The sequence below is a fragment of the Lepidochelys kempii genome, chromosome 21 (assembly GCF_965140265.1).
Source record: "Lepidochelys kempii isolate rLepKem1 chromosome 21, rLepKem1.hap2, whole genome shotgun sequence".
Classification (NCBI taxonomy): domain Eukaryota; kingdom Metazoa; phylum Chordata; order Testudines; family Cheloniidae; genus Lepidochelys; species Lepidochelys kempii.
The window spans coordinates 16,340,748-16,367,430 of record NC_133276.1 but is presented as its reverse complement, the minus strand read 5'-3'; the positions used below and the strand labels follow the sequence as shown (position 1 = coordinate 16,367,430).

The window sequence follows — 26,683 nt, the reverse complement described above, 5'->3', positions numbered from 1 at the left end:
AGCAGTTTCTCAGCACCTTTTGGGATTAGGCCCTTAGCCAACAGCCTAGAAGCTGAGGTCAGAAGGCGCTCTTCTGATGATTGAGTGTCCCCTGCAAGACATCAGCTGAGCCTGGGCAGACGTTTCACATAAGGCTGGGAGAGCACAGGGAAATGTTGGGTTATATTTATATTCCCTTCCTCCAGCCGCCAATACCACCCATTGCCCCCCCCCCCTTCTCCTCTCCCCCTCCCACCCAGCCACAATTAATTTTGCTCTGAAAACCTGCTGTCCATAGCCTAGCACAGAATATTTTAATTCTTACATAGCAAAAGTATCCAGTTAAAAAAAGCCACTCAAGTGACACACTCCCATGATAACAAAACTCAAGCACTTAGCAAACTCTCTTGATGGGAAAAGAAACTGGAATAACAGATGAATAAATACCCTAATGAATTACTTTGCTTTCTCATGCTCAGCAGAAATAGTTACCATAGTCAAAGATCTCAGACAGTTTTTTTATGCATTACAGAAACTAAAGTGCATCTTTAGTACATGTTCAGGGCTCTGTGATCCAGCGAGCAGGAGGGACTTCAGTTCCAGACCTGCTAAACATAGCGAAACCTTTGTTCTAAAGTCTCATTGACACTAATGGCCCCGTGCCTCGCTCTGCCAGTGTAAACGGACCTGAAAGTGGATCTAAGTGTAACTTACTCCCACTGTGCAGGGGCAGGGCTAAAGTGGAGTAAAATGGCCTCAGTGTAAATGAGAATCAGGCCATTTTTCCTCCGTCCACCCCTCCGGGGCTTCTTGGGTTGTTAGTACCCAACACTCCTCAATTTCACAACGCTCAGTTAGACAGAAGGCTCAGGTGCCAGACTGTGATCTCAGCAACGTGGGTGTAGATCTGGAGAGACCCCACTGACGCCAGTGGAATCACTGTAGATTTACACCAGAGTAAATGAGAGCAGCAGCTGAATCCAAAGGCCTGGATTCTCCTCTCATCCACACCAGTGCAAATCCTGAGACTGGTGCCAATGAGAGGAGAACCAGGCCTCTTGTGTCCAGAGCAGTGTCCCTACAGAAAAGGCTCTGGGACCAGATCTTCCACGGATGTCAATGAAGGTAGCTCTACTGAGCTTAGTGGAATGATGCCAATTTACACCAGGTGAGGGTCTGGCTCCCTGTAGTACACGGTAGAATGTTTGGTACCCTGCCATGGAGTAGAACTGTGAGACAATGTAAATAATATTTAATAAATAATCCCGCCTCCTATTGAAAATGAGCTCTATGGGAGGACAAGCTGCATCCTAGCTCCCACATGTACAGAACTGGCTTATTTCATGCAGCACAAACACAAACTTTCTTCCCTTGTGGTTTCTCTGGGTTTGCAGCCCCTCAGCTAAGGCCAGGGGGCTCTGTGTCTTGACGGCACAGTGGCCGAACAGGTTTGGCAGAAGCCAAGTGCTGAGGTATCTGTCTCCCTGTGTAAGCCAGGAATGGGCTGAAACCAGCTTTGTTTCAAATAGTTTAAATAGTTTTGTTTTAAATAGTTTTCTCTGAATTCTCCAGGCTGCAGATTGTTACACAATAGCTCAAACAAAGAGACGAGGGTCGAGGATTCCCTAGTGAATACAATGCCCTCGCTCAAGGCTATTTCATGCCACGTGACATGCTTCAGGAGAGGGGCATGCAAAGCGCCAAATGCAGGCAAGGGTGTTCGAAAACTGGGTCCCACATTTGCCACATCTTGCAGCCAGCAGAAGCGACAGGTCCCAGCATGCAGCGCTCTGTGTCAAGCTAGAGCAGTGCGCGCCAGGAGCTGTAGTAAGGATGGCAGTGGCTGCACCGGGCTTCCTCTGGGGCCATTTGAGGGCAGTTGTCAATGGGGCCCTCAGCTGGGCAAAGCTCAGGGTGCCTCTGGCTTAGGCTGCAAAGGGGGCAGGGGGCACAGTCATGGGCAGACACTTTGGCCTTGTTTGCTCTATGAAAGCCAATACACTGGGAAGGATGGGATGGGGGGCTCAAACCAAACACTGAGGGGGTCCTATTGGGTGAGATAGACAAGGCCTATCCCCGCTTCGCTGCCTGTCCCCAGCAGACCGTCACTGCAAGCCTGGCTTGCTCTAGCTCAGCATCTTGTGCCTGTCAAAAACTGTCTTCCTCTGCTCCTGCACCTGGCGCTTCCACCGCTGCTGGGCTCCTTCCACCCTCTCCAGCACCGTGTTGGCTTTGGCGCCGGCGGGAGCGGGAGCTGCTGCCAATGAGCGGGCCTCCTGCAATGCAAAGAGAAGGAACCAGGAGGTCAGAGGGGTGAGTGGGGTGGAGGAGTGATATCTCTAATACAGAAAGAGGCTGCTCAGCATTGGGAGACACTCTGACACGAAGAGCTATTTCGGGACTGAGTTTTCCTTGCAGAGAGAGGGCCTGGTTTTCAGAGGTGCCCAGCTCCCACTGACTCAAACTGGAGGGGTGGATCCTCAGTGTAACTGGGCTTGAAGCTGGGACCATCCGTGCTAAAAGCACAGGCCTCCAGCACTGGAGCTAAAGGAGCAGCTCCTCTAGGAGGTAGCTGCAGTAGGCTCTTATCCTCTCTTGTAGGCCAGCAACTAGGAGGGCCAGCGCTCCACACTGCTAATGTGAATTGCATCAGCACCGCTAAAAATTTGGCCCATGCTTACCACTTGTGTGTGGGGGGACCCACTCATACATCTGCGGGGTGAAATTTCAAACCAAAAGGCAATCATTATTGGGTTTGCGTCCCACTGAGAGGGAGAACGTAACAAAGGGCTGGAGCAAGAGCTCCTTATGCCAAAGCACAGGGTCAGATCTTCAGCCGGTGTAAATTGGTGTAGCCAATTGGTGTAGCTCTCAGTGTTTATCGTGCACCGATTCCCAGCTGAGCTATTGGGGCTGATCTAACCATGTGCCCTTGTCATTTAGTATTTATGCTGCAGCAGTGCCCAAAGGCCCTATTGTGCTAGGTGCTGTACGACTGTGGGGGAAGACAAAGAGCTTACACTCTAATGTCCTGGTATTTATATCATGCTCATCACGGGGTTAGCAAAGTGCCTTAAAGAATTATGCAAATCTGTATTAGTGGACTACATGCAAAACCTGATTCCCTCTCTCTCATCCTGGGTGTAAACCAGGAGTAACTCCATTGGCCCTGATCCCTCCCTCCCTCACCCTGGGGTAAATCAAGAGTAACTCCCCTGGCCCTGATCTCCCCTCACTCCCCCAGGAGTAACTCCCCTGGCCCTGATCCCCCCTCACTCCCCCAGGAGTAACTCCAGTATAATCCGTGAAGATCTCTGATGAGGTTTTGCAAACACCAAATCAACAGCCCCCTCAGCCCAGCCCATTTCCGTTACTGAACCTGCCCAGAAACGGCCTGGCAGAGCGAGCGAGCGAGCAATGCTGTTACTGAGCTACCGTCCACCCGAGCCCCTCCCATCTCTGCTGGACATAACAGAGAGAGAGCAGTGTTAGGAGAAACCCCAATAAAAATACCTATGGGGAACAGCTGTCCCTCAAACCAGGCACCAGGAGAAGGAACAGCCTGAGGACTAGCTGGGAGAGCAGTGGAGGGAGATGGAACTGATTTCCCTCCCCTCAAACTCCTCGCTTTCCATTCCCTTGCAACCAGTCCACTACCCTTGCTGCCCTTCCCCTCCCAGGAATCTCCCCCTGCCCTCTGTGTCTTGGGACTGCTGCATTTCAGTCCTTCCCAGCCACATCTCTCCATCAAAAGGGAGCGTTACTTCCTGTAACTGCAGGGAGATGCCGGGGCTGGCTCTGTGCTGAAGTTCAGCATGGCTCCCCAGTTCCTCGAGGGATTTCCAAAGGGCTCTGGGCCCCTCTCCTCTGCTGCCACATACCTCGAAGGGATTACCATGCCTCATTCGCCTCGCTGAGAGCCTCCTGCTAAATGCACCTTCCTTTGCAGCGCCCTGAGCTGGCAAGCTTCTAAGGCCGCAGAGCGGCCATGCTTAGCAGGGAGCAGAGCAGGGGTGTGCGGGGAACCAGCCAGTGATTAACTCCTGGGCTTCAGCCCACTGTCAGATCCAGCCGATGGTCCACTGTGCTCACAGCAGCACAGGTGCTGCCGGACCAGCACGGAAGGGGTTGAAGTGCCTGGCTGTTCATCCCGGCTTTGCACCCAGTGAAGTCAGTGATCCAACTCTCGTTTGCGCTAACGGGACCAGGCGTTGCTCCATGCTCAGTGTGTTGCTCATGACTCTGGAGGATGTCGTATCAGCAGGAAGGAGGGGTGGACCCGCAACCAGGGCTATCCCACCAGCAGATCCAGATGCCCTCTGAGCATGTGTCCAGCTGCACCCTTGCTAGCCAGACCCCTCATGCTCTGCAGCAGCTGCTCTCCAAGCTGGCCTCTTCCCCAGCCAACAGGAGCTGGGCTAAACTCCTCCCAGGTGTAAGCAGCTGGAAAGCAGTGCAAGTGACCATGGCCCTCTGAGCCACAGCACTGAGCCTGCTGCCATTGTGGGTTCAGTGCAAGTGCAGCATGTTACAGAGGAGACACACACACTGCGCTCGCTCGCTCTCAGATCTGGTGCTTGTCTTTCCGCCGTTAGAAGGAAGCACGTGTCTGGTTTTTGTGGGTGAAAGGCAGCTTCAGAGTTTAGGTGCAAAAAACCCAGTGCTGGGAGAAGGCAGGGACAAAGCAGAGCTGGAAAGGGGCTAGGGGATGGGCATGAAGTCCTCTGGGTTGGGAACTTGGGACAGGGAGTCGTTTCTGGCTGTCTGCAGACTCAGGCAGATATCACTGCACTGGTTACACTTGGGGCCCATATGAAAGGTTCATGCAGCCATGAATCCTAGACACTTACTGGTTTTAAAATGAAGGATTCTGGACAGCTGCATAGGTCATGCCGGCCACGTAACTGCAGCGTACAAGTTGGATCTGGCCTACAGGCCATATATTTGACAACTCTGGCCTCAGACACCCAGTTCCAGTGACAGTGCTTTCCTGCAGATCGAGGTTTGTGTCCTACGGCTGCCACTAGCCTGATTCTGGGGTGGGGAGCCGGTGACTAACAGGTTTTCCACTGGTGATATTGGCCTGATTCTCCTCTCACACCAGTATCACACCTATGTGATTACAGTGAGGTCAGCAGAGTTACTCCTTATTTACACCGGGTGAGTGAGAAGGGAATCAGGCCCCATGGAGTGTGGAACAGGACACAGAAGGCTCCATGCAAGGCAGGAAGGGGTTAATAAACTCCTGGCAGCCCAATTAGCTCAAACAGAGTCACCTGGAGCAGAAGGGAGGCATCCAGGGAGGGGCTGAATAAAAAGAAGAGCCGTGAGCAGCTGGAGAGGTATGAGGCTAGCAAAGGGTCAGCACTGGGATTGGCTGATGCCTTGCAGATCTCCTGGGACGAGTATGTGTGGTTTCACACTTGTTTTGGACTTTGAGAGCTCTGGGAGAAGTAAGCCACATAGGAGCCCGGGCGGGGGGGCTCACCCTCTGGAAGCCAGAAGGCTTTGGAGATAGAGCAGCGGATGGGAGGGATGACAAGCTGGGAAATGGCGGTGGAATGGCTGTTGCACTGGGGGGTGCTCTGGAAAGGCAGTGGGGCTATAACAGTTACACCAGTGTGTAAAGGAGAAGAATGGGGCCCCGTAGTCGCAGCACTGAATAGATGAATAGATTTCTGGGCTCTGCATAGACCAAATCTTCCCCCATGGGTGCTTCAGTCAGTCACCATGTGAGTGCCCCGTGATCAGTCCCAGGGCGGGTGGAGTGTTTCTGAGCATGTCCAGGCCGAGCTCAGGGCTCCCTTCATCACACCCCATCTCTGCAAACACACTGGCTTCCTCTCTTCAAAGCGTGTCTGAGCATCTGGATTACAGCTAATCCTTGGGGTGGTGATGTGCCCAGCGGCTAGGCTGGGGCCCTGCCTAGCCTGCAAGCTGGTTGAAAGGAAGGCAGGTGTCTTTTATCTTGCTCCTGAGAGGCGCCCTCCTAGCGCACAAGGGCAGGTACAGCGAGGAAGGTCCCCTCAAAGCAAACAGCTTCAGGGACACCTGGGCAAGAGCCCATGAGCTCTACCGAGTGCTTGGGGCACATCCTGTCCTGTAGAACCATCCCTGGCTGGGACAGGGAAGGGGGCTCTCTCCCAAGTTCCCCTGCCCCACTGAAGACCAGGCTGTGCTCTAAGGGCACAACTGCCATCACGGGGAGCTGGGCTTGTGTCCTGCCTTCAGCCATCAGTGATAGAGCCTGGGTTCGAAGCTCTTCCTCCTCCCGCCTGACTCCTTAAGGCCCCATATTCTGATAATTCTTTGCCTGACCTAGGGTTGTTGGATCATATTAAAGAAGTTCTGTATTAAAATCACAAATGAGTTTGCTTCCCCAGAGTTTAAATTCCAGGGTATTACTAATTAAGAGGTCTCTCGGTTTTTGGTACTGTTTCTCTCCCTCTATGTGTGAAACTTGCAAGCTGCTAATTGAAAAGGAGGACTTGTGGCACCTTAGAGACTAACCAATTTATCTGAGCATGAGCTTTCGTGAGCTACAGCTCACTTCATCGGATGTATCGGATGCATCGGAAGTGAGCTGTAGCTCACGAAAGCTCATGCTCAAATAAATTGGTTAGTCTCTAAGGTGCCACAAGTCCTCCTTTTCTTTTTGCGAATACAGACTAACACGGCTGTTACTCTGAAAGCTGCTAATTGTGTTAGTACATTCTAAGACAGAGTCTGTTCTCAAAGCAATTCACAGAGAGAGAGACTCAAAGCAATACTCTGTAACAACAGAAACAGCACCCAGAGACTCCCCGCCCTTTTGTTGTATTAACAATTGTGATTAAAATAGAGATAGAGGATGTATGTGGATGGATGCTTGGTGTGGATAATAACTGAATGATCAGGGAGGTGCCAGCCTAAGAATCCAGTGTCCATCGGCTGAAGAAGGCGTCAAGTGGAAATAATCAGAGGATCCCCCCCGCCGGTGGGCAGACTGGAATCCACCCAACAGCCTCAAGAATGGGAGAACCAAAGAACAAGATAACATCTTGGAGCCGTCAGGAATGTGCTATCTGCTGATTGATTCAGCAACAGCATGATGAAGCAATTCCCATAGACTGGCATAGGAAGAAATTCCTATAAAAATAGACTCTAAAAAGTGAGAACTTTGGGGTCTGATTCTGCAAACCAACTTCCAGGAGCATCAGATGAGCATCTGACAAGGCCCTGCTCCCTCCTCATGTCCAGGCCACCTGGCCAGTGGCTTGGCATGAGCAACTCTAAGTCTGGTAACTATGATAACAATCTTGCAGAACCTGTGTGTGTGTGTGTGTGTGTGAATAAATATGAGATTGAATGGAATGTTATAGCTATAACTAACTGCTTACTATGATTCTTTCTGTATTCACAATAAATGTGGTATTTTGCCTTTTTCCCTTTAATAAGATCCTGCTGGTTTTTATTTTATTGGTATAACAGGGTCGGCTTCTCCAGGGCCTGTTAACACTGAGGCGAGGGTCCTGGACATGCTGCATGCAATCCATCCCTCGGGCCGTTCCCCCTGCAGGGCTGGGAGAGTGACTGGTGAATGCCGAAGGCCCAGTGCCGCCGGTGACATGCAGTATCTCACACCAGAGTTCAGCATGGCTGGGCAGATCCAGCTTCCGCTGGCCTGGGGGCAGAGACTCGCCTCTGGCTGAGGGCAACTGGGAGCTTTCAGCCCCCGGGGCACAGCGAGTTCTGCCACCTCTCAAGGTCTCGGCACCATCCCTTCAATGGCTGTTCTCTCTCGCCTGTCCGCGTCCCCTCCCTATTCTCCTTGTGCCCCTGCTGGTAGTAACCAGGCCATTGGCTGAGGAGGGTGGCTGCCTAGGGAACCCAGAAGGAGTTGTCTGGAAGAGTCCGAAATGGCTCCCCCTGCCAAGGGGGCTGCCTCACCCCACTTCTCTGCCTTGTCTCTCTCCTGGGAGCCAAGGCCTGACCTCAGAACCTGGGCATGCACCATGGCAGTGAAATGGCGAGCCGCTAGGCTCCTGGGCCAGCACTTGTTTGGGTAGTCTGCTCAGGACTCTGCTGGCCTGGAGACTGCAGACAGGTGGCTCCTAGAGGCCATGATGACCTCAGCCCAGAAGCTCCACTGATTGGGAAGGGATCATCTAGCGATCAACACAACTCCAGCTTGTCCAGCACCATGGTCCCAGCTCACGGAGCAGCTCCAAACAGCCGACACCTAAATGAAATGCTGGGTCCCAGAGCTACATGTTCCACCTTCCATAATCAGCCCCCTGCATCTCTCAGTTATAGCATGAGCCAGGGCTACAATTAGCTCATCGCTGTGTGTGCATCAGCTCCACTACCCTGCCACCTGGAATACCATTACCGCACTCTAACCAGCTTTATCTGCGTTTCCTCTGGGAGGCCACCACGTCCCAGCCCCCTGCTCAAGCGCTGGGAGCTGGGGGGACAGACAAGGCAGGATAGATAGGGCCTAATCCTGGTGCCCTTGCTCTGAAATCCCCATGGAAGTCCATGGAAGCGTTGCCTGAGTCCGGAACTGGGGCTCAGGAGAGGATCAGTGGCTTTTGGACAGAGGTGTGGCAGCAAGACCATGTGTGACCTGATAGCTGTTTGCCAATCTCAGGCATGCTGATCCTTCTCTAAAATCCACCTGAGCTAATGGAGGTCCCCCTGAGCTGCGAGCAGTAGCAGGTCTTTTATCCTCACGTCACTCCCTGGCTCATACACAAAGCTAGGACGTTACCGCGGGAAACACCCAAAGCCGATTTGAAAACCAAGCCCGTGTGTAGGGCTAGCAAGACCAGGCAGCAGTCAGAGTTGCTGAGGGATGGGCGTTCCCTGGCTTAGAAAGTCACCTCCAAAAGGAAGAACAATTGTATTAATGGGGCACACGCATCCCCTCACCCCGGAGCCCAGGGCACTGTATGGATGCAGGGATCTGGCAGGGGAAAGATTAAACAATACAGGGCTTGGCCGTGGGGAAAGAGTAAAAAACCACCAACCCTCTCCCCGGCATGAGACAAGTTGAGGTGTGAGTGAAAGCGGGCAGGTGTGACTGGATGTTAAGGGGGAGTCAATGGCCAATTGAGGCCTATCAGCACAAAGGCCCAATCAACTGTTGACCCCTAAGATGCAACAAAGTGGGATCTGTCAAAGGTGGGTGTAGTCTGAGTGCAGCTCCTAGTCCAGAGGGGCCCATGGAGTAGGGGCTCTGGGGTGCAGCCCTTGGCACCCCTGCAGAATCAAAAGGCACCATCTCTAGCTTTAAGTCAGCTCCTCTATGCAGCTCTCCTGCCTCCCAGCGCTGTCTGGGCCTTCACCAAAAGGCCATCCTCCTGCACCCCTCTAGATGGGTGTTGCCAGGCGGGGGCTGCCAGGGCTGCACACAGATGGGAACAGTTTGCATTTTGTTTGGATCTGATCCACAATTCAGTAAATGAAAATGAGTCCTATCAGGACCACAAAATTCCCCTGCTAACTGCCCCGGGCAGGCCAACTCTGGGCCCCGGGAAACCTGCAGCTGCAGGCTTCACATTTCAGAGCTTCATGTGGACCAAGATCAGGGATTTAAAAAATAAAACAGAATGAAATATTCCACATTTCTAGTTGGCATGTAAAAAGGGCCAGCCCCAGCAGGACCCAGGTGGGATGGGAGATGAGAAACATCAGCCATAATGATCCCTGGGGCCTGCCTGCCCGCCCTAGTTCCCAGGAGCTAACCCTGCTCTCTCTCCTCCTCTAGGTTTTCCTACCATGCCCATCACCCTCCATATCACCCGCCGCAGCCCCCTTACCTCGTTCTCCTCTTGGTTGTGCAGGGGCTGGGTGTAGGCATCTGGCTTCCGGATCAAGGGGTCGACCAGCATGAGGAAGGCCATGTACAGAAGCAGCACCCCCACCACCGAGAGGTAGATGATGATGATGATCTGTGGGCACATCAAAAGGGACTCTGAGCCATCAGGGGCGATTGCAGGGTTGGGGGCCACCCAGCCTCCTCCCCAAGCCAAGCCAAGCCAAGCCAAGCCAAGCCAAGCCAAGCCAAGCCGCCGACTGATGAGCTCAGGAGGAAACATCCCCCCCACCATAGGCAGCTCAGTCCATAACTATCCACAGGATGGAGGGCAGGGGCACTGTCGGAGCCAAGATACCGGGCTAGAGGGGCCCCTGCTGTACTGCAGTCTGGCAATGTCTCAGGGAGGTGGACTGGGACTCCCGTCCCAGGCTCCACCCTGGGCTCCCTCCCAGACAGCTCCGCTGGGCTGGGCTGCCTCCCTGTACAGATCTGTCCCTGTCTGCCCAGCTGGGGCATGACAGTGGGGGAAGCAGGGGAGGACCCAGCAGGGTGGCTGGCAGGCCTGAAAGCAGGCATCTGGGGATGGCCCGGAGCAGGCAGGTGCTAAGAGTGGAGGGGAGTGAGGCTGGGCTGATTTCTTTAGGGAGGAAAGGGGAGCCAGGAGGACAGGGGGCTGTGCATGGAGGGCTCGGCAGGGAGGAGGAGGAGACTGGCGCAGTGTTTGGGAAAGGGGGCCATGGGAGGAGCCTGGCCAACCTCCCAAGCTGCCCCACGGCGGAGCTCCCTGCTCCATCTCCCAATGTCGACGCCCTTCGCAAAAGGGAGGGGGTCAGTGTCGTCATCCCCAGACCAGAGCCAACGAGGGGAAGGGGTGTGGAAAAGGGGGGCAGGGGTGTGGAAAGTCTTTGCTATGCCCCTCCCCAAGCTGGCCGCCACGAAAGAATCCAAGTGAGGAACCCTTTCCTCCCCCATAGCATGGAGAACTGGCACCAGGCCCCCAGCGCAATCTCCTCCGCCCCAGGTCCCGCCCCCGCGGTTCTGCCCCAGGCCTGGGTGGGGCCGGGGTGGGAGCGGCCCAGCTTTACCTTGATGGTGGTGGTGCTGCGCTCCTCGTACTTGCACTCACACAGCAGGCAGTAGGCTTCCACGTCGTTCCCCGGCACCGGCATCGGCTCCACCACGTGCAGGCAGTTGCTGCATCACAAAGGAGCCGATGTCAGTGGCGGGGTGGGGCAGGTGGCTGTATCCTGGGGCCCGGAGCGCGGTCAGCGGTCATGGAGAACCCTAGTGGTGACGCTAGGCAGCGCCGACAGCTTGGTGGAGAACCACCAGGCCGGTCTGCATCCAGCAGCCCCCTCTGCGCTCGGCCCAGCTGGGAGAGCTCAGCAGTTGCTCAGATCAGTTTACACGGCAGCGTGGGAGGCGGCCGCTGGCTGGCTAAAGCTCTGGGTGCTCCAGATACTCGCCCCCGGAGCTGGGGCTGGAGGAGGGTGGTCAGCTGGCTGTGCCTCTAAAGCCACCCCAGGCTAATTAGCCCTCTGAGGAAAGAGGCCAAGGACTGAATGGGCCCTGGAAGCTGATCTCCCCCAGAGGGGGGCTGGGCTGAGGCGCAGGGGTGGCTTGGGGGGGAAACTTGCCCTGTTCCTGTCCCTGTCCCTGCTCCGGGGTTAAACAGATCCCTCAGGCTCCAGTCAGGCCAGCCATGTGACTGGCTCCACTTGCTCAGAGATCTGAGCCTGCTCCAGCTTCTAGGCACCCCCAGGAGCACACAGGTGCAAACCCTGGGTTAGGTCACAAGTGCAATGAGTTTTCTGGCCCCAGCCTAGTCAATGAATGATTCATAGATTCATAGATATTTAGGTCAGAAGGGACCATTATGATCATCTAGTCTGACCTCCTGCACAACGCAGGCCACAGAATTTCACCCACCCACTCCTGCGAAAAACCTCTCACCTATGTCTGTGCTATTGAAGTCCTCAAATTGTGGTTTAAAGACTTCAAGGAGCAGAGAATCCTCCAGCAAGTGACCCATGCCCCATGCTCTCCCCCCACATACACACAACACACTCCCTGTCACACTCCACCGCCCCCCCTTTGAAAAGCACGTTGCAGCCCCTTGCACACTGGGATAGCTACCACAATGCACTGCTCTTTGTGGCATTGCAAGAGCTGCTAATGTGGCCACGCCAGTGCGCTTACAGCTGACTGTAAACACACGGCAGCGTTTTCCCTGCTGCAGTCTCCGAAGGCTTGTTTAACTCCCAGCCCTCTACATCGGCAAGTGTAGCCAAGCCCTTATTCATAACATACAGTACCAGCTGGCATCTTCATCAAAAAGTGTCCATGTCTACTTCCAAGACAATAAGCACATGCAGCATCTTGCAAACCTTCTTTCCCAAAAGCACCTGCTTGAGAATGATGTATGGTCACATGACACAGCACCATGACACGACAGTCTTTTGGGGGAGAACAAGGCCTGGCACTGTAGCTTATGTGGGGACTGAGGGGAGAGCAATGTGTGTGGGGAGTGGGGTGGAGTCCAGGGCTGGGCTAGCAGGGGGGTTGTGGGGCAGGACTGAAGGACACCGGCAGAGCTGTATGGCACCATGCAGACAGATGCGCTGTGCCCTGCTCTCGTCAGTGCAAGGGCCTTTAATTCCCCATCCCTGACAAAAGCATTAAATTCCAGTGCACTGTAGAAAGAGAGAAGCGGCTTTGGCAGGGCTCCCTTTGCTCCCTCGCAAACAAATGTTGAAGCCTAGCTGTGGCCCCAGATTATCACGTTAGCAGCACAGAGTGGGGGCAGACAGCCTGGCGCGTCACTTTCCGCTGATTCCCACGAACCAATAAGCACGCACACCGGGAAAAAGCCTTGACGGTGTCCAGTCGCTGCCGTCTGGCATTTGGGGAGGAGCACGTACTTCTTGTACATGGTGGGTTGCAGGGCTGCTACTAGCAGGTGTCAGATATGGACTGGCTGCAGAGCTTCCTCCTCACAGAGAGCCCCACCAGCTGTGTTCAGTGCCCGGGCCTCTCCTTCCCCGCCGCACCAGCCTCGCTGAGGTTCGGTTACATAAGGCATGTCACACACTGCGGCCACCTGGTACCTGGACAGTATCACACCAATCAGCATCCCATTGCCGGGAGGAGAGGCCGGGGGCAGACCCTCAGCGGGTGTAAATCAGTAGAGCTCTGGTGATCGCCACAGAGCTATGATGATTTACACCCGTTGAGGCTCTGGCCCAGAGCCATTTGTTCTGGTCTCTCGTGCTTCTTCCTGTTTTGTTCCGTGCACCCGGTGTGGCTGCCGCCCTCTCAGGATCAAGGTGCGTGTATTGATATAGTTATGTCCCTACAAGAAAAGGAAGAAGCTACCCACCTGTACAGCTGGGTCTACACTAGGGGTTGCTCCGATTTAACTAGCTCTGGAGGAAAACACCCTCTTCCCCCTTGTGGAAATAGTCAAATCAGTGAAAAGAAACTGTAGATGTGGCCTATGCCAAGAGACAACTGGTGCAGACAGACAGGCTCCTGGTGAGAAACCAGCTTCACTGAACTGATGAGTAGAAACGATGAGGCTGAGTAGCTCTAACTTACTCTGTTAATGGCCCATCATTGTAATTTTCAGCTCCCCTGTCCTGTCGCTCTCCTGAGATAAACTAACCGATCTCTGTGCCAGGCTTGGCACCATTTAATGTTTATTTTTTTATAATCTTGACAGATAATATCGATGTTGATTTTTTTCAATTTTAGGGATGTAAATGTTAACAGGTGTGGGAAATCCTGAAGGGAGGCAGACAATAATTATTTAATGACCGTAGATGTTGAGATTCAAAAAGTTAAAGCTACCTAACTGGTGCCCGCTCTAACTCCAGCGTCACAACACAGTGTAAGGTGGGACTCTAATGAGTGCTCTAGGAGAATTTTTCTTACTTTGCCTGTCTCTACATTTCAATTACTATGGATGGAAATATTTTGTCCTTGGTGTGTGTGTGTGTGTCTGGCGAAACTGATGTTTCCTTACATTTACTGAGAAGAACTGACATTTACAGATAAGCAAAGTAAGAAAAATGGCCCTTGAGAACGGATTAAAGTCCTGCCTTCTGAATGTGTATAAAACGTGTTGTAAAGCTGGAAATCAAAGGAGACGGAATGACAAGGAAATGGAAATGATTCAGCAAAATGCCTCCCTATAAATGATTCAGCAAAATGCCCCATATTTTAACAGAATAAAATCTCACCCCACGCCCCCAAGGCGTGAAATATACACTGCTATGTAAACCAGCCTGAATGCAAGCACAAAGAGGTCATTAGGAAGGAACAGACTGCTCACTGATGCTTAAGGGCCTTTGTTCAATCCAGGTTACAGCTTCAAAGTGATCAAGGCCCTGTGCAGACACCCACAGAGGACACCCCCGCAGCGCGGACACTTTCTTCATAGCCCTGGGATTTGGCAAATGGCCTTAGCGCTCAGGAACGAGCCAATTACAGATTTGCTGAGAGTGCAGGTATGGGTTGGTTAGGTTCTCGGCTGGTTTTTCCTCTTCCACCCCCAGCTCCGCCAGTGTCCCAGCCCACAACCCCCCTGATATGCCAATCATGGGCCATTGCAAGACTGCAAAACCCACAGATGTGCATGATCCAAACAAATGGACTGCAGGGAAAATGACTAATTCTGAACATAAGCAAGGGAGCAGATCTGATTCTCTGCTCAGGGTTACTGAAGTCAGTGGAGTTACCCCTGTATTACAGAGCAGAGAGCCAGGCTTGTGGCAAAGCGTGAATTGCTCCTGAAAGCCATGAATTTATCTCTCTCTACTTGTGGGATCCTCACAACTGTAGCATCTGTCACGCAGGGTGAATGTAACCCCACTGTCATCTGGGAGGTAGGGAAATATTATCCCCATTGTACAGGTGGGGAACCAAGGCCCAGAGAGATAAGTGACTTGCTCAAGGTCACCAGGAGAGTCCGTGGCAGAACAGAGACTTGAACCCTGATTTCCTGACCCGCCCGTGTAGGGTGTTTGGGGATCACCAGTGATTAAAGTGTTTGCAAGAGCTGTACTTTGTTCAGCATCCAGTTCCCAGCCCTTAGAGGCACAGCCTCAACCACCACACAATCTAGCGCCTTAATCACAATGCCATGAAGAAGCTGAAGTTGGTTCTTTGCTTCCTTACTTCACCTCCCGTTTGCAACAGAAAGCTGATGACTTCAAGTGGGAGGTGATTCTTCTGCTGTTGTAGAGGGCACCCTGTGCACAGGACAATGCCCTGCAGCTGTGTAAGACAGAGATGCTGGGGAAATGGCCAGCCTGCCAACTTCAGTAACCAAAGAGCAACCCAGAGAAGGAAAGGCCCTGTGGCTTTAGGGTATGGCATAGATACACTTATTGTAGTGGTGCATTGTGGGTATTTTAAACCAATCAAGTGGATGCATCTCACATGTTTAGGTTCTTTCTTCTCTCATTCTTTATTATGCAAGGTGGTCTAGTGGTCAATCCAGGGGGATTAACACTCAGGACTCCTGGGTTCTGTTCCTAGCTCTGCCACTGACTCGCTATGTGACATTGGCAAGTCACTTCCCAGCTTAATGCCTCAGCTTCCCTATCTGCAATATCTGGCTAATGATACTTTGTAAAGTGCTTTGAGAACTACGTTAAGAGCTCAGTTGTTCCAGGGGAGGGGGTTAAAAAGGTACTAAAGCCTTTCCTGTTGTCATCCTCAGCAGGGAGTAGACAGAGCTGCAGAGCACAAGGACAACAGGTTACTAGACTCTCCAGAGGGTGCAGGGCCAGCCTCCTATCTCTCCCTAGATGAGCAGAGTGTCCATCACTATGCGGTGCAGAGACGTAAATAGCTAGCAAGGGCTCAGCTAAGCAGCTCCACCCAGCACGAGCTGTTACGCATGATCTCTGACCTATTTCCATTGCAGAAGGACAGAACCTTGGGGTGTCAGATCCAGGTCCGGGCTTCCTGGGTCAAGCCCCTCGGTATTTTGACAGGGGAACCCCACAAGCCTCCCAGAAGAGGGTAACTCACCAGTCTTTCTGTGACACATTCTTGTTGTAAATGTGCCCACTGATGTTCCGGTAGGGGGGGCAGATGCACTTACAGCGGATGTCCTCTGAGCTCTGCATGGGGAGAGGAGTTGGCATTAGTGACTGGCACACGAGCCGCTGTTCAATGAGTCCCCCCACCATGGCGTGAGAAGGGCGAGATGTTCCCAATGGGCGTTAACTTTCCTTCATGTCTCTTCTTCCTGCTCTGCATGTTTCACAGCAATGACGTCTTTCAGCCAGATGCCAGGAGCTCTCCAAACAGATTGTTCTAGGGACTGAATCGCCCACTACCCTGGCCGTTCAGAGCTTCAGTGACAGTGGGGCTAGAACGCAAATCCTCCAGCTCCAAAAACGCAGGCTGAAGGAGAATCTCCACTAGCTGTTTGTGGTACAGGGCACATGACACAAAAGGTGACTAGCTCCAATTCCATCCTGAAGAAGGCAGTGCCATACACCCCTCCCCCCACCCCCCGCACAAGCCAATTTGTTGCAATACCCACCACCTTTCCAAACTTCCATAAAAAAGCACCCTCCCTATCGTCCCTGTTTCGGTCACATGTGGCAGCTTAAGCTGGTGACTGCATCCGTGGCTGCTCCCCACTCTCCACCCCTCACCTTGCTGGCCTGCCCCAGAGGTGCTAGGACACACCACGCCACCGCTGCCAGCCACAAGATCTTCATATTTTCCCAGCTGTGCCGTGTCAACATCCCAAAAGCCTGAAACGAGGAAATAAAAGAGTGTGTTGGGGGAAGGATTCCCATCTTAAAGGGTTTCAGAGGAGCAGCCGTGTTAGTCTGTATCCGCAAAAAGAACAGGAGGACTTGTGGCACCTTAGAGACGAACGAATTTATTTGAGCCTCAGCTTTCGTGAGCTACAGCCCACTTCATCGGAGGCATTCTTAAAGGGGACAGCTACGCTGTAGTATTTAGTTCCCTCATCTTCCCCAATCTCTCCACCCTGCTCCCAGACTGCAGGATGTCCCCAGATTAGTTTTTAAATTACAGTAACACCCAGATCAGGGCCTCGTTGTGCTAGGTGCTGTACATACACATCGAGACAGGCGCTGTCATGAAGAGCTTTTACAATGTCAAACAGACAAGAGAGGCTAAGGATGGGAGGGAAAACTGAGGCAGGGCAGTGTGTCCAACTTTTGTGACTCTGTGGCAAGCCTTGCAGTATTTGGTGCTTCTTACAGTCCCAGCTCCTGTAGTCCTGGGATGATGAGGGGCTCTCAGTTTGCTTTTATTATAAAGGGAAGTTCTGAGCCCTTGAGCTCGTGGAGAAAAACTCAAAAATGTGACCCCCTAAAGTCTCTAACTCCAGAAACAAAACAAAAAATCATTTAAAAAACATCATGATTTTAAGCCAACCTCATTTGGGAGAGTGGGGGCAGGGGGACCTGTCTTGTGATTTCTGAACACTTGTGTCACGGGCTGGCTAGTTCCTTTAAATGATGCAGGTCCAGCGCTCCTGTACCTGGACAGGTGCTCCCAGTTTGGCCAGTTAAGAAGGAGGGGCAGCACCTGGGCTATAAAGGATCAAGGAGCAGCAGACAGGGAGAAGGTCGGGGGGAGGAGGTTGAAGAGCAGTAAGAGGACCTGACCTGACGGTAGACTAGTAGCAGATTTGTTACCTAGTGATGTCTCTGTGCTAGAGGAGGCTGAAGGCCAGAGGGACAGTGGCAGGGTCTCCTGCTGGAGGTGAGATCTTAATAGAACAGGGGCAGTGAGGGATGGTCTCCTAGGGAGACTAAACTCCCAACAGAGAGGCTGGGGTGGGTTCCTGCTGGGAGGAATGGGGCACATTCTAGGTGGAAGGACTGTAGCTGAGTCCACGTGTGGTGAAAGACGTTGGAGCATGGTATGTGCTATGCTGAGGGAAGATGGTGTGGGGTTTCCGAGGGCTATATGCACTGGAGATGATAAATGGACTGTGTTTGGGGACTTTGGTTATGGATAATGCGCACTGTAGTTCAGTAATAAACTGGTCCCAAAGAGGGATATTTATTGTGGTGGAGCCCTCTGGGGCTCAAGAAGGGGGGTGGGATGGTAACCCTGGTGTTAGGGTGCCCAGTTGCTAGGCAGTGCCCTGGGATGAGGGGGAAATCATTCACCATGGGACTGGTGGTTCTGAACGTGACTGTACCAGACGAGGTTGCCCTGCTGGCCACTGGCAGGGTGAGGAATAGAACCCAGGGTCTCTGGTCTCCCACTAGACTGCACTGCCTCCCCTGAGCCACTCTGTCTCTAGGAGATGTTCAGGAACCCAGAACTAGCTCTGAGTCCAAGCCCTGCATCTGAACTGCCACAGGCTTGGGGACCATTTGGACCTAGTTGCCAGTAAACTCTAGCAGAGTCCTAACTCTGCTGTAGTTAAGGCTAAGAACTCCTTTCTGTCTAAAGACTTGCTCTTCTCGGCACTCTAACATCACTGTGGAATTGCAAAGTGTCTCCCAACTCCCCGTGGCAAGGAGGGTTCTTGCTTCCAAAAAATCTCACTCCACAGTTTCCTGACAGGAGTTGCCTGTGGGGTTTGTTTTAGGGCTGCGAAAACAATGCAACCCTGCAGAGTTTGCATTATCAACCCGGTGATGACCAGTCACCAGTGGCTTCACATGTAAAGACTCTTTCCCACAGACATGAGAACTGGACTAGGAAGACCAGGAAATCAGAGTAAAATAAGCTAGTTCAATGGGGCTCCTACCAGGATGGCCTCCAGCTGCTACTGCAACAGACATGTTCAATATGGGCCCAGTCCTGCCACTGGGCTCCTTGACTGCAGATCCAATTGCAGGAGGGAGACCTACTCTCATACTGCATTGATCATACGATCAATGGAGAGCCAGAGCTGAACATATTCTGCTTACATCAAGGTCCTGTGATCGTTCATACCCCAGAGCTGACACTTGGATCGGTCGCCATGATTCTGTATTGGTTTAATTTGCTGTCTTGTTTCTCGTGACTCTCTATTCCAGTTGCTCTCCTCACTAGTGATGTCTATAGCATAGCTTAGCAGAATAGTTTATAACACAACCTCCCCCACGCTAGCCAAGCAGACCGCATGAGTGATGTGGGCCTGATCTATCCCTATTACAGCCACGGGGAGTCTTTCCGTTGGTGTTGTTGGATTTTGGATCAGGGCCCCCGGCAGCACAGAACTGCATTTAACGTGGTCCGACATGTATGGGAGACACAGCCCTGTGAATTAGTGCCACAGCCCTGATCCATCACCCACCAACTTCCCTTCCTCCTTTAGCTTCCAGGCTTTTTGCAATAATCGCTGCACAATGCAGCTAGTGTTTGAGTCTCTGCTTAAGTAACACTGAAAGTCTTGTGTCCCTATGAAAGTTAGTCAACTCCCCGGGGCATGAGAGGCACCAGCACGGCACCCCCCCCAGCTCCATGCTGAGATGGGCTAGGTACTAAGTTACCCGCACTGCTTGGTACATGGCTGAGCTTTCTTGGGAGGTCTTACATCCACATAATGACCAGCCCTGACCTTCCTTAGTCTCTGGTTTCTCCTTTAAAATCCATTGGTGTTTCCTAGAACCTCAGACTCCCTGGCCATTGAGTAAGGGAAATAGATCCCACCAACCAGCGTGGATGGACCACACAGTGCTCGCTTATTGCTGGGGAGGATTTTTCTAGAAGGGACGATGTGGACCCAAAATGGCCAAGTTAGAAACATTAACACACGCAGGAGGAGGCTGTGAAGCGTAGCAGGAAGAGCCAGTGGCTGTGACCTTGGGGCCCCAGCGCAGACTCACTTGCCTCTTTGGACTCAGCCTGCCAGATGGGAACCTGGGGGCTGCACCCCTGTGCGTGCCAGGCTGTGCTCTGGCTTACAGCAGAATGTCGGGCAGCTGGGAGCAGCCTTTGGCCCTGCCTGTCTGTGCTAGGGATAAGCAGATGCCAGGGATGGAGGAACCACCCGCCTTGGAGCAGGGTTCTGTATCTCTAGCCTATTAAGTTTAGTCTTCTGTCCCTTTGATTAGCAGGTGCACAGCATCCTGATAAAATGCTGCAAGACCTCCCAAGGGAAGGGGCGAGCATCCATGTGGTCGCACCTACTCAGACAGGAAACCAGTCCCCCCCTCGCCCTTTCTCCACTCTATAAAGTGAGGTGTTGCCCCAGCCTTATCAGCCAGCAGAAGCAGGGAAGCCATTGCTTCCAAAGCCAGAAGGGACCCTTGTGATCATCCAGTCTGACTTCTTGCATAGCATGGGTCAGAGTAGGGAGCCCACAGCTTGCAGCTGAATGAAGCGCCCCCCCCCCCCAAGCAATGAGGTCTAAAACAGACTGGCAGCTGAGCACCTCCCTGCAGAGAGCCACAGGGTGCTGCAATGCAACACCAGAGCCTAGAAACTGAACCCTTTGTTCCTTGTTCAAATGTAGGTCACTCTCCCTCACTTGGTGCTGTGGGGGCTATTATGCCCCTTCTCCCCCATTTAATAAAAGGTAGGGTGACCAGATGTCCCGTTTTTAAAGGGACAGTCCCATTTTTGGGGACTTTTTCTTATATAGGTGCCTATTTCCCCCCCGTCCTGTTTTTTCACAGTTGCTATCTGGTCACCCTAACAAAAGGGGCCTCTCTCACATTACAGAAATTGCAGCCTTCATCCTAAAAAGCACTGATCGGCTTTGGGAAAAATCTCCAAGCCGGGTGGCGTTGCATCTCTGAAGATTGTCTAGGCTGCGTGTGCTGTCAGGAAGGAAGGCACGCTCACAGGCCCTGAGAATCCAGTCCACGTGACAGCTAACAAGAAACTCACCTGAGCAATGACCATGGTGTACATAGCGATCCACAGACCTCCGTTGCAGAACCTGCTCTACAGCCATTAGACAGGTATCAAACCGCTATCAATCCTTGTGCCTTTGACGCATGAGTCCCCTGCTAAGCAAGGACCTACCCTGCGGTACTTCTGGCAGGGAAGTGCAATGCCTAACAAAGGCAGCAACTCCAGCTAATAAGTTTGCAATTAACGTGCAGATTAAAATTCTACTTGAATCCATTACATCCTCCTGCACAATCCCACCAGACAGTCTGCAGGTGGCTCAGCACAGCCCACGGTGCAGGCCCGCTGTTATCCTAACCAGCAGTCAGCATTAAGGATTGCAAACCAAAATGCCAAGCGCTGTACACAGGTCTAGTTTGCATTTTTTTTAAAAAAAAAAATTAGGATCATAAGACTCACCTTGCAGCCGAATTGATACCCACCCCAGCAGCTGCTCCTAGCAATGATGGAAGCCTCGCTCCCCACCACTGATTGGCTCCCTGCACTGATACTCTCTGGTCTGTGTCATAACAGACATCATCTGCTACCAGCCAGAAGTCCCGGCCTAGGGCTGAGCTAAGGGACCATGGATCATTTCTCAACCCTCGTGTGGCAAGAAAAGGAATAGCTGCAAAATGTGAAGCACCAGTGCAAAAGCGCCGTGTGAATGTAGATGTCCAAATGCCACAAGGGGAGCGGGAGGACCAATCATCAGGGAATCGTTGCATGAAGGGTGAAAGGATGGTCTTGTTAAAGCACCAGCATGGGAGTCAGGATGAGGCTCGCCACCTGTCCAGGTTTTCCCCTCATCCCTTTTTTGAGGTAGCTGTCCTGGGAACTTGGTCGGGATGCTCAATACACAGTCCCCTGGCCAGTTCTATGGATTCAGGGTCATTTCTGCTGCCCCAGCATTTTGTACCTCAGAGGTGGCAAGTCCAGTCGTGACTCATAGATGCTAAGGCTCAAGGGACTGTGTGATCATCTTGCATGTAACGGAGGCCAGAGAACTACCCTGGATTAATTCTTGTCTGAGCATCTGGCTTCTACTCCCAGCTCCGCTACAGACTCTGCGTGTGACCTTGGGCAAGTCACTGCCCCTCACTTCCCTCCTCTGCACAAGAGGAGACTGATCCTGAGCTACTCCCAAGGGGCAGGGTGTGAAGTGATCTGTGCACCTGCTTTAAATGGGTGCAGAATCTGCTTCCTTCTGTGGCAATGGAGAGTTTTCAGCCCAGCTCCTCAAAGGTATTTAGGTGCCTGACATCAATGGGAGTTAGGTGCCTAAATACCTTCGAGGAGCTGGGCCTTAGTGCTTGAGCCAGGGCTGGCTGACACTTGCAGAGACTGACACCTCCCACCTCTCGCACAGAACAGGGACTAGCAGAGGCCCCTTCCCACCCCACCAGTTAACCTCAGCCCCGGCCTGGCAGGAAGGGGGAGAGACAGCTGGTAGTTTCAAAGGAGTCGAAGGGAGTTAGCCCCCACCATCCTAGGGAAAGTCACAGGGAGTTGGGCTCGCTGTGTTTACTCTTGTGTCTTTGGAAATCCCACTCTCCATGGTGCTCCTGGCCTCTCCGCTGTAGCTAAACCAGTGCACTAAGTGAGGGGGTAGGAAACGCCGCCCCCCCCCCCCGCACAGGAATGGGACTGAGCCCCACCAAACTCCGTCACCCTGTGGCCAGGAAACAGCTCTGGGGTGGGACCCGCGGTCGTCAGCGCCCAACTAGGCCCTGTCTGTGTTGGTTGCCTAGAAGGGAAGGTGCCCAGAGCCCCTGTCCCAGGGAGTGCAAATGGGGGACCTGGCCGGGGGGGGAGGGGGAGGCCAATTCTCCACGCTCTGGGCAAGCTGCCTGCTGGGGGCGTGCGAAGGGTTAATGGTGCTGGGAAGTGATGTCACCCAGCTGGGGTGGGGGGCAGGGGGAGAGTGGGGGTGGGAGTGGCTGTGTGTGGGGCAGGGCGGCTCGGGGGGCCATGGCTGCCGCGGGAGCTGCATCGTGGTGCACGGAGCAGGGTCGGAGGCGGCCCTGCCAGGGTCCAGGGAGCTTGCCCGGCCCAGTCCGGCCCCGTTTTCACCCATCCCAAGGCACAAACCCCAGTGAGCTCAGCCCAGCGCGGATTCGAGACAGGGAACGAGTCTCGGTCTCAAGGACATGGGGGGCTACAGGGGGCTCCCCATTGCTGATCCCAGGAACACCCAGGATGGCGAGACATGAGAGCCCCTAGAGGAGGGAAGTGTCTCTGTTCCTTGGTCAAGCTCACGGCAGTCCCCTGTGGAGGCAGGTGTCTACACTGCATTACACACGTGTCTCCATGTAAGAATCACAGAAGCATAGAATATCAGGTTTCAGAGTAGCAGCCCTGTTGGTCTGAATCCTCAAAAAGAACAGGAGGACTTGTGGCACCTTAGAGACTAACAAATTTATTTGAGCATAAGCTTTAGTGGGCTACATGGTTGGAAGGGACCTCAGGAGGTCATCTAGTCCAGCCCCCTGCTCAAAGCAGGACCAATCCCCAACTAAATTATCCCAGCCAGGGCTTTGTCAAGCAGGGCCTTAAAAACCTCTAAGGACGGAGATTCCACCACCTCCCTAGGGAACCCATTCCAGTGCTTCACCACCCTCCTAGTGAAAATGTTTTTCCTAATATCCAACCTAGACCGCCCCCACTGCAACTTGAGACCATTGCTCCTCGTTCTGTATAGAGTTGTGTATAGAACCGAAGAGTCCTGATTCCTTGTCCCACGCGCTAACTACTAGTCACTTCGCCTTATTTTATTGGAGCGTGTGTTCTGACTTTATCTGCTAGAGATTTTTAACTTTATCTTAGTTTCTATGAGGTGGGGGTCATGATTTGCCCTGAAACCTGTCTCCCACTCCCTTCTGATTTACCTTCTTTGCTTTACATTCCTCCCAGAATTTAAAACACAATCTCACCAAAAATCAGCTCCAGATGACTTCTGGAGTCAGTCTTGCCTCACTGGCAAGAGGGGTTGGTTATGTGGCACCATAGCCCTGTAGCTCTTCCAGCTGTGCTCGACTACAGAATAAGAAGAAACTGAAAATAAGCAAACGCCTTCCTTATCATAATGCCTATAGCCATAGAGTGAGTACACATGTTTTAAAATACTGACCAAGAAAACCAGCGTGTTTACATTCAAAACAAACCCACCAAACCAAGACTCTAGTATAAGAAGACCAGACAATACATTGGGTTAATAGAGTGGCCTTCTGTCTTGAGGCCTGGGTTCAAATTTGTTTTGCTTTGGGTCATTTGTGATAAGCCTTTAGTGGTGCCATCTTAGGTTGTTTGTACATAGAATCATAGAATATCAGGGTTGGAAGGGACCTCAGGAGGCATCGAGTCCAACCCCGGGCTCAAAGCAGGACCAATCCCCAATTTTTGCTCCAGATCCCTAAATGGCCCCCTCAACAATTGAACTCACAACCCTGGGTTTAGCAGGCCAATGCTCAAACCACTGAGCTATCCCTCCCTCCTGGCATAATGGCAGGGAGGGTGTCCCTAGCCTCTGTTTGCCAGAACCTGAGAATGGGCGACAGGGGATGGGTCACTTGATGATGACCTGTTCTGTTCATTCCCTCTGGGGCACCTGGCACTGGCCACTGTCGGAAGACAGGACACTGGGCTAGATAGACGTTTGGTCTGACCCAGTATGGCCGTTCTTATCCAAGCATCCACAATTCATTGTAAACCCAGGGTCTGCAGGACCCAGGCTTGTGGAGTCCGTGTTTCCAAGCATCCACACTGCATTGTAAACCCAGGGTCTGCAGGACCCAGGCTTGTGGAGTCCGTGTTTCCAAGCATCCACACTGCATTGTAAACCTGGGCTTACATTTGCCAGGCCTAGGTCTCGAAGCTGTGCTAATGCATCCACACTGCACTACGCAGATCTCGTGACTCGGGTCTGCGGTTTGACCGATGTCCACACTGCAAAATGACAGAGCTCGGCCCTGAGTCACAGCGGGACTCACACTCTGACCACCCCCTGCAGCAAGCTCCTAGGACCAGGGTCCTGAGTGCTTGCTGACCTGAGTCAGACTAATCTGTGTGTGGATGGAAGGGTGACTGGGGCTCCACCGTGAACCAGAGCTGGGACTCAGGGTGCAGTGTAGACATACCCTGAGTTAGGTCACTGTGGTGTGGGTCTCTCAGGTCTAAGGAGCTTTGGATGGGACCTGAGGGTAGGAGTGGACAGTGGAAGGGGAGGGATGGACATAAAATTAGTTATAAGGAGGCTTGGGGACAAAGGAAGGGGATTTTTGGATGAGGGAGGCTATTCCAGAATAACAAGCAGTCTGAAAAGAGGCTTGGAGGTGGGAATCTAGACGTCAAGGTTGAGGGGCATCAGTGGAGCAGTGGGATGGAGTGAGCCCAAGCTTACCATGAAGTAAGTTTGTATAGGCAAGCCTTAAGTGCTAGAGAACTGGATGCTGTGATTGGGCAACTTCTCCATAGCCAGCAGTGTCTGCCCACTGTTACCTCTGTGATAGCAGCCTCCAGACAAACCCTGGTGATGCAGGCTCAATACGCTGAACGCAACATCCAGCTCTGCTCGGTGTTCCCACCAAAGACAATATGCTCTTGTGGCACTAATGCAAAGGTAGACATTGCAAAGCCCCTGTCATAGTAGATGGGCCCAGGAGTCTAGCCAGCCTAGCTATCTGTAAGGCGCCCAGTAACTGCAACCCACGAAAGCTTATGCTGTAATAAATTTGTGAGTCTGAGGTGCCACAAGTACTTCTGTTCTTTTTGCAGATACTGACTAACACGGCTGCTACTCTGAAACAATACTTAGCCCTGTATCCTGCCCTGGTCAGCCCCCTCCCGCCGGCTCTGGGAAGCTGGCTCCACAAGCTGCCAGTATCTGATATTCCAGGGGAAGATGGCACCCCTTGCCCAATGCCAGATCGCTGGCAGTGCAATGCTGAAAGGCAGGCATGAAGGAGGGGATCCATCTCTGCCCAGTGGTTGTCAGTCACCGTGAGATGGAGGCTAGAAGGGCGCTTGGACCCTGGCATACCCAGGCTTGTCAGGTCTGCTTATCTCTGGGTCACTGGAAGGGTGACCGCTCATGCAACAACATCTACTGCACTGCCATGGGTTGGGTGCTCCCCTGTGTGCGGCTGGCAGCCAATGGCTCAGGGCACTTGCCCACCATCCTGCTATGGGTACACCACGTGTGTCAGTGTGGGCATCTCCTCACACTGGGCATGCTGGGTTGAGGAATTAGTGGGACTGAGTGGGATCTAGCCTGCCCTTACCCCCTCACCCTGGGCCTTCTTACTACTCCGCTTCTTCTATGATTTTCCTGGACCCAGCATGTTCCTTTCTGACTTGGCACAAGTGGGAGGGAGGTGCCAGAAGTGACTAAATCCTGCAGATGCCTCTGGGAGGGTGCCAGGCCCTGCCAGCCAGATGTCTGGCAGACTCATCGCAGGATGGCATGGGCACTGCGCACTGGGGAACTGGGTTGAAGTGAATAAATTGAGCAAATGGGCCAGGTGTATCTTGCTCTGAACATTCTAGGGTCACATTTTTAGTGGCCTGCAGCCATTTTGCCTCAAGCTGCAATCCAGAAACCTTGCAGACTGTGTAGGGATGGGCTGGGTTAGGACTTGGATGGGAGGCCACCAAAGAAAACCCAATGTGCTGGTGAGTCAGGAGGGGACGTTCTTCCTTTTGTTCCAAGATTGGAGCAATGCCCCGGGGGTGCCGCCCTTTGGATGCACTGTAAAACCAAAGCCCTTGTGGTCATTACAGATCCCTTAGTACTTTTGGCAGGAGTAAGGGTGTCAGGCCAGGTGTCCTGGCCAGATTCCACCTTGGGCAGTTGCATTCTGCCTCCCTACAATCCCTGTGTGTTTCAGTTGCATACGGAATTTTTCCTCACTTCTTCCCCGGTCCTGTCATGATGTCTTGCTGTGCTGTACCAAACTGCTGCCCCATCTCCGGGCACTGGCTTGGGTAAGGACCTCAAGGACTGCCAATCATCATGCTTCAGGTCATATGCTAATCAGCAGCCGGGATCAGGAACTAATACTTCCTGCT

At 52.8% G+C, this 26,683-nt stretch overlaps 1 protein-coding gene across 2 annotated transcripts; it reads right to left on the bottom strand.

Annotated features, from left to right (window-relative positions):
* Window positions 1–268: 268 nt before the first annotated feature.
* On the bottom strand, window positions 269–21,145 carry TMEM9 (transmembrane protein 9). 2 transcript variants are annotated; one of them, XM_073319868.1, is made up of 6 exons: window positions 21,038–21,145; window positions 16,456–16,557; window positions 15,821–15,912; window positions 10,867–10,975; window positions 9,783–9,914; window positions 269–2,255 (listed from the first exon to the last, which is right to left on the bottom strand). In XM_073319868.1, the coding sequence occupies exons 2-6, from the start codon at window positions 16,546–16,548 to the stop codon at window positions 2,106–2,108; spliced, it is 576 nt and encodes a 191-aa protein (XP_073175969.1). In that variant the 5' UTR covers window positions 16,549–16,557; window positions 21,038–21,145; the 3' UTR covers window positions 269–2,105. The 2 variants fall into 2 exon arrangements, with proteins under 2 accessions (XP_073175969.1, XP_073175967.1); XM_073319866.1 differs by lacking the exon at window positions 21,038–21,145 and adding an exon at window positions 20,615–20,928.
* Window positions 21,146–26,683: the final 5,538 nt, after the last annotated feature.